Raw genomic sequence first — 11,329 nt, forward strand, 5'->3', positions numbered from 1 at the left:
TCTACAGACCATTGTCAGGATTTGGAGCAAAAGTTATTGAGGAGTTAATAAGCTCATAGTCAGATCCTAATAAAAAGAAGACAAAGCAGAATACGAACAAAGAAGTTACTAAGTTCACTTACAAAAGAGGAATGTCCAATATCATGAAGGAAATTGCAGACTACAAGAATACAAGATTACTGTACAAAAGGGCTCCCACGGTTTATAATTTGCTTAGAAATGACGGCTGTTGTATAGATTAGTGCGACGATTCGTAGATTGCCTTATCTCGTTTCATCTGGTGCGTCCAGCAGTACATTACAATGATTGCTTTCCGTGGTGAGATTCGGACTTGCTCAAAGGAAGTACCAATAGTGATTTGTTGTTCCTGTCCGTGATTATGGCATCGCATGAGTTCCCATCCTTTTCTTTTATCCTTCTCTTCGGTGAACACTTCTAATTTCATCCACTCTTTGCATCTACAGTAGAGCCTCGATTATCCGACCTAATTGGGGACTGGGGTTGGTCGGATAATTGAAAAGTATGAAAAAATCCATTATTAGTGTAGTATATTATTATATCCCATGTAATTAGTATATTAGTATATCGCTATTAACCTACTTCATCGATGTTAAGNAATAGGCCCTCTTACAGGAGTGCATGTATGTACATTGGGCACGTGTTCCCATTTTTGTCTGTGTTTCCCTTTTCCTAATCCCCAAGAGGACTCAAATTCCATCAACAACGAAAATCTATGACTTCTAACCTGTTCTGCAAATGTAAACTAAAAAACGGTATTTGTCCATTGTGCCATGTGACTTTCGTCGTATGTTGACGAAAACTTGGCTTTGAAAACAAGGAACAGCCTTTGTTTTCAAGGCCAAGTTAGGTCGGATTGCAACTCGTGCCACCTTAGGGAAGCGCTAATCCTGCGGTGAAGAATAGTTTGAAGCTTCTTGCATAATGTATGATGCCCTTTTTTATAGCTTGTGCACCCTTTCTTGTCTGCGGGCGCCGCTGCCCTCTTACTACCCACAGACGTATCGGGACCGACCACCCTCCTGAAAAAGCCCTGGGGTTTTTGACTCGTCCGAATTCGATTCCGGGACCAATTAAAATTGATTTATTTCAGGAAAATCCTTTTTTAAAGAAAGGATCGCATTTTACATGCATTGAGTAATGACCAGAAAATGGCATCCAGCAGACGAAACATCGTTACTTTTATAAAATCTGGGGCCTTACATTCTCATCCGTTGATGTGCCTTCTGGTGAATTAAGGAGGAACTATTATAAGGTACCACTGTGTGTCTTTGAAGTTCGAGGATTTTATTCGATATTAAATATATTAATAGCAAAAAATTGGCTTTGCAAAGATGAAGTGAATTGTTGATAATTTTAACATTGATCATCACAAATTAAAGAATTTCTCAAATATCTTTTTTTTGGTCCAAAAAGTAATTTTCAGGCAGATAATTTGATTAAATTCTATTATTATTATTCTGTAATAAAATGTTCTAGACTAAAAATGTATTTTTAAAATCTAAAATCTGTTTATATTTTATTAGAAATTTAAGCAAGTTAAAACCTGATGTAAATGACTAACATTTGCCTATTAAATGTGCTTTTTGCTGCTGAGTTTTGAGTGTTGGTGTGTTTATTTGAACTGCATCCAGTCATATGAGCTGTTTATGTGTAAATAATAATAGAAAATGAAGTAAAAACACTTACTGTAAACACTGTTGGACTTGTCAATATCAATGCTAATAATTGACCGATAATATTAAGTCTACAATTAGCAGAAGTTCTGATTTTTAGAAATTTATTCCAACAAAAAAATATATGACTCGAAGACCTTAAAGACTTAGTTGTTGTTAATAATTAATAATAATTCATGTAGTGTAATTTGCCAGCCTTTTTTTGTATGTACCTTGTTAACAACAGCTGATGTATAATGGAAGTGATAAATACCAACAATTTAAACTGCTAAGCAAATAACAATCAAAATGGTTAACTTTTAAAGCATTGGTTGATGGTTATTATGCATTATTGGCCAAATATCAAGGTGAATAGTGCAAAAAGACAGCCATTTGCCTATTTGTCTGAAAACTAATAAAGACTATAACTGAAACTCCAATTACAATACGTGTATTTTAACCTGTAAGCTTTGGAACTCACTAAGTGTGATAACAATAAGTAGGTCTATCGTATAGAATTATAATACTGTAATTAATGTTTGCAGTTTGGCTTTATCTATCTCCTGATGAATCCAATAAGCAGTTTAAATCATTAAACAACAGGTCTTTATGAAAATATTTTTGAAAACTTTTAAATTTAATAAATGACGTATCAAGTTATGTAACAAAACTGCTATAATACAAGAATTAATGAACTAAAACTGTCTTTTTTTTTTTTTATTAAAAACCTTAATTATTATATTAGAATTACAATTACTGCTGAGATGAAATTAAATCTTTCTTTTGATGATTTATTTACAAAATTTATCTGACTTCATTTTTGCTCTTCTACAGAATAAAAAATAAATATAAAAATTTATATATGTATGTACAGTATATATATACAGGGTCATAATAAAGTCCTTATATACCCACATATAAAGTGACTGTGCTGAGATGAGATTGCAGCCCTTGTGGTAAAATTTGGAAGTTAGCATTCCTCTCTCAAAAATGACACATGGTACAGAAAAAAGATCAATTACAATGTCATAGGGTGTGTCAGATTTAATAGGAAAGATATCCTGAGTACATGAATAATGTGTATAGAAAGTGTGAAATGCTAACATGCATGTTGAATAGACAGTAAAATGAGTATTTGTGCATTGATTTGCATATTCTCATGTTTATTTATAATGTATATTTCTCATTTTCCTATGTCTTCATGGCGCATTTGTTATTATGTATCGATATTGTGCATTGCTCACACATGTCAGTGTATAAGGACTTTAGTATGCACACCATATTAAAATCTAACATTGATTTTGTTATAAATATAATTGCAATATACTAACCTGTCCAGTAATATTTCGTGAAGATTTCCCTCTTCTCTTGCTCTCTTTAAATTTTTCCTGTCTTCTTTACTAATTTTAATTTTCTTATCTTGGAAACTTTGAAACTTTTTCCTATCAACAGAATAATCATTTTGTCAAAATTTATTTTATTATGCAAATTTTTAATTACAAGACATAAAATTTTGCTTACACATAGTTTACTTCGCATTCCTGTAACGTTCCTTTCTCCTCGTCGGGCCTGTTGTCACCTTCGGTATTATCCTTAAATGCAATGGAACGAACCTGTAAAACATTAAATTATTTACTGGGATTATTGAGGTTTAGATTGGTGTATTTAGTTATAGTTATCAATCCAGTTAATATGAAGAAGTTAATTTTATTACGCAATCTGCATTTATGCATAGTTTTTGTATATGCATAAATACAGGAATCCCTCCCAACAATGTAACTTAAAAATAATGCGATTTCTGATCAAGAATTGAATTAATATAAATATTATGAAAAGTTTTCATATTATTATATTTAAAACTTTGATCATCAAATAATTTTTTTTGCTCTTTCTGTCCTATGGCCAACTAAGAGGACCTTTCAATCAAGCCAATTATGGGGTTTGGCCAGATGGTGAGGGATGGGGTCCACCAAATCTGGGACAGACCACCCACAAAAAATTCCTGGTAATTTTTGACCATCCAGATTTGTTCCCGGGTCCCTTGGAGCATTGGGCCAACACCTTAATGATGATTTTACTCATTATTAGTATTTACAATTTCATATAAAACCCATCTTTACCGTCAAAATTAAGCTTTTTGCCATTTTATAATAATTAAAAATATAAAAAGATTTTCAAATAAAATATAACATATGATGCTACCAAATGTTGCCAAGGAAGTTAAGTAACTTGTTGCTGGTTTTTTTTAAAAAAATATTTTTAGATAAAAAGTAATGTTATTGGATTCTGAAAGCATTTCCATAAACTCATCTTTTGATTACTTATTTAAATAAATCACAAATGACAGAATACACATTGATAAAATGTTAGTCATAATCAAATCTACTATAATTTTTTCTAGAGTTGATGATGGCAGAGTCGACTATCACTTTATGAACAAACAATTTTTTTCTACTTGATATAACTAAATTTAAATGTGAATCGTATATGGCTGCAGCCTTGTAACCTTGATTTCTTATGTGATGACACTCCCTCATAATTCTTTGAACCTCTTCCATAATCCTATGGTTTGATATTTGATTATTTACATTCCATGTTATGTTTTCAAATAGAATGAATCAAATATTAGTCTAGCATTACTATTCAAACCATTAATTTGGAAATTTTGTGATGTTTGTAAGATATTATACTTCAATCAGAAAAAATTTTATAAAATAAAAATTATTCAAATATTCTAAAATATAATTAAAAATTTACAATAAAAAAAATTATTGGACTTCGAACTCACATTTGAGTTATAAATAAACACTTGGCTTTATTTCCATCATTTTAGTTGATACGTGACAACAGCACGTTTCGGGCGTAAAGCCCCTCATCAGTCAACTAAAAAATATAGGGGAGACCGGGGCAACTTCGGNCATAAAAAAAATTATGTTCATAGTCATAAAAAATTATAAAATTTTAAGCAAAATTTAGATACAAAAATTTATTTTACCTGTAAAATTTCATTTTCTGTCACTTTTTTATTTGTAGCTACAATATCACCTTCTTCGTTTACAGAAATAAAACAATCATTGGAACCGAGAATTGCCAATTTGTCCTGTAAAATAAACAATTTAATACAATGATCTACAATTAACCAATAACCGGCATAAAATTCTTCAAAAAATTGGCGAACGTATTCAATTCCCCTCCTGGGCTCTTCTTCAGAATCGAAAACGTTTGCCAATTGTTTGAAGAATTTCATGCCGTTATTGGTTAATTGTAGATCGTTGTGTATTTGAAGTATATACAACTCAGTGTGGTGAGAAAGTACATTAAACAATTTAATATTATAAAATAAATAAACAATCTAATCTAGAAGAACTTTTAAAAGCATTTTGCTAGCAAAACAAAACAGAATTTATAAAAAAAAAGTAAACAAATAATTTTTTAAATTTAACTAATAGAATTAAAGAGGTATTTTTAATTTAATAAAGTTTAAAAGTAGTTTCGGTCCAAAATATTTTTCACTTTTGAGTTATTATGAATAAAACGTCAAAAAGAATCTTCCTCGAATATTATAACAAATAAAATTTTTACTGTTTGACAAAAACTCTTTACATTCAAATATCATTGTTTAGGCTTTACCAATTCTTGCAGGTGTTTCTGTACTGTCTCAGGAGAGCACTTCAAAATCTCTTCCATTTCATGTAATATTTCCCTCAAGTTGGATTCCATATGGATTTGTAATGTCTCATCATTCACCTACACTAGGGTAGCTCTACATGGATGACTTTTAAGGCTGACATCCTCAAACTGAAATTTTGCAAAGCATCGACGACACTTCTGTTTGCTCAATGCATTTTCATAAATGTCCCTGATATTTCTTGTAGCCCGAGCCACATTTAAACCTTTACAGAGCTTAAAAAGCATTAAGTGCTTAATGTATGTTTCATCAAAACTCAGAAACCATGTAGAAGAATGTGACACCCCCAGTGTAGTCATTTCCATTATACGCATGCAAAGTGCACTGAAAAATGGATGCTTCATAGTTGATAATCCAATAATTTGCCATGTTTCAGTTCTTTCTTATTCTAAGCTTTGTAAGCTAAATTAAATATAACTAGAAAATCTAATGATACTTAATTAGATCGATTTCTGGTTATTTTAAAACAAGAAAATTCAATGTTCAGCGGTTATTTACTTAATTCAATTTTTAAAAAATCTGCTTCATTAAATCAAGTAAATAACCGCTGAACATTGAATTTTCTTGTTTTAAAAGTTTATTTCACTTTAATTAAGTACAAATCTATTAATTCAATTTTTAAAAAATCTGCTTCATTAAATCAATAGATTTGTACTTAATTAAAGTGAAATAAACTTTTAAAGCTTCAGAAATGAAGAGTAAAGCTGAAATACTTGAAAAAGTTTTTGGATAATAAGAACTAGAGTTGAATTTTATACTGTAAGATAGATTAAAATTTAATTAAATTCAGTATGCAAAAACAAAAATAGTATTCAATATTTATTTAATAATCAATAAAAAGAAAATATATTTGAGTAAATTTTAATTGGCTTTTAAGTTAATAAATTTACATTGTAAAAGACAAAAAAATTTAATACTCACATCCTGAAATACAGGTTCCCATTGTTCCAAGCCTCCAATAGCGTCAGATCGTCCCATGACTATACCATCGACAGATACACCTAAATATTTGCCGTAACCGGATTTTAATGCGACTTTTGTATCTGATAATCTGATAGCTGTTAAAATTTCTTCGGGAGAAGGACCTTCACCTTCACATATAAAAGTGATTTTAATTAAAGTTAATTGTATGCAGGTTCCAGCAGATGATGTTAAAAATTTAATGTTTTTTCTATGGAAAAATCCTTTCTCCAAAATTTGTAGAAAATTAACAGATTTTCAAAATTCTGAACTGTATGTTAACAGAAGAATTAAACAGGATTCTAATGCAAAAAACTGTTTGGTTCTATCTACTTTCATTTTCAGGAAATTTTTTGAAAAGAATTTTCCCTGAGAAAAAGTACTAAACAATAAATCCACAGATCTGATTTTTAATTAATGCTAAACAATCTGCTGTATTATCAGGATATAATAAGGCTAATTTAATAATTTTTACATATAATATAATTTGACTAGACAGTGGTCTAATCGTCTACCTCCTATAGTCAAATTACTTTGTATCTAATTATTAAATTAGCCTTATTATAGTTAGATAAAATGGCAGATTGTTCAGCAAAACACACTAAACTTTTAACACTAATCTATTGAAGATTGCATGCATAACCAAAGAGGTTACAATCAACTTAAAACATAAATTATTTTGCACATTTTATAAAAAGTTTAAGCTTTTATAATTAAATTTACCTCCAACGTGAGGACCACCGAGTACAAATAAACCATTGTCTAATGCTTTAATGTAACAGTGAGGAGACAACTCGATTGCAACTGCTCCTGTAAAATCGTCAAACGTCTTCACGGGCCACCAACCACCTAAGATTACAAAAGTATTTCATTAAATTCTGCTCAGAGAGTGTTCAGGAAATTTAATCTTAGTAAATTTTTATTATAATTTATCGCATCTATATTCTTTAATAATTATGATGACTAATTTTTAAAGAAATTTAATAAAATTATATTTATAAATATAAACTTCTGAAAACTCTACAACTGAAAATTGTTTAAACTATTAAATAAATTTTAAAATTATGGATTTAAAGTCATTGAATTCCTTTTATTATATAATTAATAAATGCATTGAGTGATTATTACATAATTTTAAATATTTAATGAATATATTTTACCTAAAATAGATTACTATAAGATTATCCATATTATTTCCCAATTTTAAATTCTGAAAATAAAGATCATCTAAATCTCCTCACTTAAAAATTTAAAGTTTAAATTAATCCATAAATTTCATTACCGTGCGAAGAGATATCTTCTTCATCGATCTGATTATTTCTTTTTTCTTCCTCTCGTTTCGATTTGGCTTTTTTATTCTTCTTCCTAAATTTTTTAAAATTAAATGACAGATTATTAATTTATCTAATTATTACATTATCAACAAATATATATATATATAATTTGTTGTTTATTATTACAAAAGAAATAGAAATAAAGAATTCAGAAAACATTCAATTCAGAATTTTGTATAAATGAGCATCTTTTCAATAAATAAATTTGACATTTAGAGGCATAGAATATTTATTTAGGAATGTTTTTGAACTTTCTTTGATTCAATTATTTAAAAATATTAAATATAAAAATCAAAATATTCATTTTAAATATATAATATAACTAATTTATAATATTCTATTAATTTATTAAAGAGGAACATTACTGAGAACAGTTGTTACTTTGGAATAGATAGAAATAGGTAAAAGATAATCTAACTAGCTTATACTATATAAAGATAAAAAATTTACATTCAAATAATCTGTTGTTGTTTACTTCAATTTATATGCATGTATGTAAATTAACAGTATTTTTGTTCTCAGCAATCTTATTCTCAACCAATTTGTTATGACTTATCTATCGAGAATACCATATTGTATTGAAAAATACAAATTACTTATTTATTTGTGTGATTTTCATAAACCATGTCAACAAATAATTATTATTAGATTCATTCATAACAGATAAACTATGTATTATATGCAGATAATATGTAAAAAGGTCACCAAAAATCTCAAAAAAAAAAAAACTACAGGGATTTGTTTTATTTTGATCAGCCAAGTGATTGATACTATTGATACTAGTCATAATTCCAATAGAAATAATTTATTTCATCATAAATTTCCATAGTGTATTTATCATCATAATCATCCTGTTAATTAATTAAAGCCCATTACTCTTTGACCAAATTTGTCATTTAAAATTTCTTTAGGTTATCAGTGTATTTAAATATACATATGTTAAAAGCCACATATACAAATAATCAAGCAACATTTTATTCACAATTAAAGGTCAGTTTATATATTCGAATCGGTACGATTTCACCTCCGAACGACACTGCCGGGTCCTTACCTGCAGGAGCAAAAGTCAAAGAAACCATACCACTACACGTGACCCTTGGTGAGATATGACCCCCCCTAAAATCGGCCTACTTCCTACTGCCATTGGGAGACTCATCACTCTGTTAAGACTATCGCATTTAACTATTTAGCCCAGGTGACCACATAGGCTTCGAGGTTAATGTCCAGGGTCGTAGACCATCATGGCGGCTCTTCCTGTTTTAGCCTCGAAACCGGACCGCTTTGGAGACGACGCGAGCGCCTGCGCGACGTGTGACGTGACGACGCAAGCGCCTGCGCGACGTGTGACGTGACGACGCAAGCGCCTGCGCGTCACGCCAGAGTTGGCGAATGAGTGCGGACAAAGGTGAGTAAAAAAAAAAAAAAAACATGTTATTTTGTTATTTTGGTTAAAGTCCAGATACGTACACTCATGGCGGCTGATCGCCGATTCCAGCAAAGACAAGAAAGCAAACAGTGGGGACGCACGTTCTAACCTAACCTAACCTATTCTAATAAATTATCATAATTATTACCGTTTATATTATTAGAATAGGTTAGGTTAGGTTAGAACGTGCGTCCCCACTGTTTGCTTTTGTTTGCTGGAATCAGCGCCGGCGCTGCCGCGGCGCAGCAACTGCCGCCGTTCGCTCGCGTCGTCTCCAAAGCGGTCTGGTTTCGAGGCTAAAACAGGAAGAGCCGCCATGATGGTCTACGACCCTGGACATTAACCGGCTTCGATTATATAGTCATAGAAGTGTGGTCTTGCCCCAAGGTGCTCACTATTGCTTGCACTGAAGCACATGACTACCAGTCGACCACCCTATAACACTGTTGATTTTTCTGTTTTATACGAATTCCTTGTTGTACGAGTCACTTAGATTTTACAAATACGTGTGCTGGGCTGTGAACAGCTCACGTATTTGTAAAATCTAAGCGACTCGTACAACATGGAATTCATATAAAACGGAAAAATCAACAGTGTTATAGGGGGTCGACTGTACACACATAAACATACAGTCAATGTCTGCCAACTCGTATAACACTAGAATATAAACCAATAAATGAACTTTATACCAGATAACATGTATTTTTTATTTGGTAACTGTCATAATCAATTAATAATAATAATATATACTCAAAAACTCGATATTACTTCTTTTTATCGCCTTTAAACTTCAATCTTCCTAGACGAACACTCGAATATTCTGTCATTTTGTTTTTATTTATTACTTATTTTCGATATAATTCACCACTATGTCGCTGTCGAAGGGAAAGCGCTCGTCACGCTCCGCGCGGATTTAAATTAAATATATTCCTCACTTAAAAATTTAAAGTTTAAATTAATCCATAAATTTCATTACCGTGCGAAGAGATATCTTCTTCATCGATCTGATTATTTCTTTTTTCTTCCTCTCGTTTCGATTTGGCTTTTTTATTCTTCTTCCTAAATTTTTTAAAATTAAATGACAGATTATTAATTTATCTAATTATTACATTATCAACAAATATATATATATATAATTTGTTGTTTATTATTACAAAAGAAATAGAAATAAAGAATTCAGAAAACATTCAATTCAGAATTTTGTATAAATGAGCATCTTTTCAATAAATAAATTTGACATTTAGAGGCATAGAATATTTATTTAGGAATGTTTTTGAACTTTCTTTGATTCAATTATTTAAAAATATTAAATATAAAAATCAAAATATTCATTTTAAATATATAATATAACTAATTTATAATATTCTATTAATTTATTAAAGAGGAACATTACTGAGAACAGTTGTTACTTTGGAATAGATAGAAATAGGTAAAAGATAATCTAACTAGCTTATACTATATAAAGATAAAAAATTTACATTCAAATAATCTGTTGTTGTTTACTTCAATTTATATGCATGTATGTAAATTAACAGTATTTTTGTTCTCAGCAATCTTATTCTCAACCAATTTGTTATGACTTATCTATCGAGAATACCATATTGTATTGAAAAATACAAATTACTTATTTATTTGTGTGATTTTCATAAACCATGTCAACAAATAATTATTATTAGATTCATTCATAACAGATAAACTATGTATTATATGCAGATAATATGTAAAAAGGTCACCAAAAATCTCAAAAAAAAAAAAAACAGGNAGTAGGTTTTTTTTAACATTATCTAGTATAGTAAAATCGTGAAACCGATAAAAATTTGACATTATATTGGGATTGTCGTTACATCCGATGACGTTATAATCGGGTTAAACTGTATATTGTTTGTGCAAAATAAAAAAAAAATAATTTCGGACGATACAATAGCCACGATTATGTTTTTCAAAAACGGGAAATTCTCGTTAGGCATCGACAAAAATTCAACCCGGGCCGACGGGTTGCAACGGAGAGAAATTTCGAAATTGGATAGGTTAAGTATGAGTTCCGAAGTGGTTATGACAGCGCGACCTGGCGGGCCCGTGCGGAGGGAAGTGGACTGTCGTGCTCCGGGACCAGGGTTCGAGTCCCGGCTTGGGTAAGAAATTTAAAAATAATAGATATTTGTGTTTACAGGTAACAGATGGCAACTTCGGCCGCGTCAAGGGGGGTCGCGCTTTTTTTAATTTTATAATTTTCTAAATAATAATTCAA

At 30.3% G+C, this 11,329-nt stretch overlaps 1 protein-coding gene across 1 annotated transcript; it reads right to left on the bottom strand.

Annotated features, from left to right (window-relative positions):
• Nucleotides 1-2,379: 2,379 nt before the first annotated feature.
• On the bottom strand, nucleotides 2,380-9,987 carry LOC111627338 (protein FRG1-like). Its single transcript, XM_023370898.1, has 8 exons — nucleotides 9,850-9,987; nucleotides 7,604-7,686; nucleotides 7,045-7,170; nucleotides 6,283-6,452; nucleotides 4,669-4,773; nucleotides 3,195-3,286; nucleotides 3,005-3,115; nucleotides 2,380-2,501 (listed from the first exon to the last, which is right to left on the bottom strand). The coding sequence occupies exons 1-8, from the start codon at nucleotides 9,906-9,908 to the stop codon at nucleotides 2,465-2,467; spliced, it is 783 nt and encodes a 260-aa protein (XP_023226666.1). The 5' UTR covers nucleotides 9,909-9,987; the 3' UTR covers nucleotides 2,380-2,464.
• Between the last annotated feature and the right edge of the window lie 1,342 nt (nucleotides 9,988-11,329).

This window comes from Centruroides sculpturatus, unplaced genomic scaffold (assembly GCF_000671375.1).
Source record: "Centruroides sculpturatus isolate CEXI.00-Female unplaced genomic scaffold, Cexi_2.0 scaffold508, whole genome shotgun sequence".
Classification (NCBI taxonomy): Eukaryota; Metazoa; Arthropoda; class Arachnida; order Scorpiones; family Buthidae; genus Centruroides; species Centruroides sculpturatus.

Bases quoted from the DNA above. Each gene is read 5' to 3' on its own strand.
- LOC111627338 (XM_023370898.1), bottom strand. From the start codon at position 9,908: ATGACAGAATATTCGAGTGTTCGTCTAGGAAGATTGAAGTTTAAAGGC. The intron at 3,287-4,668 runs GTAAAATAAATT...AATGTTTTACAG, and splicing joins CAGAAAATGAAATTTTACAG to GTTCGTTCCATTGCATTTAA. The intron at 3,116-3,194 runs GTAAGCAAAATT...TTCTGTTGATAG, and splicing joins GAATGCGAAGTAAACTATGT to GAAAAAGTTTCAAAGTTTCC.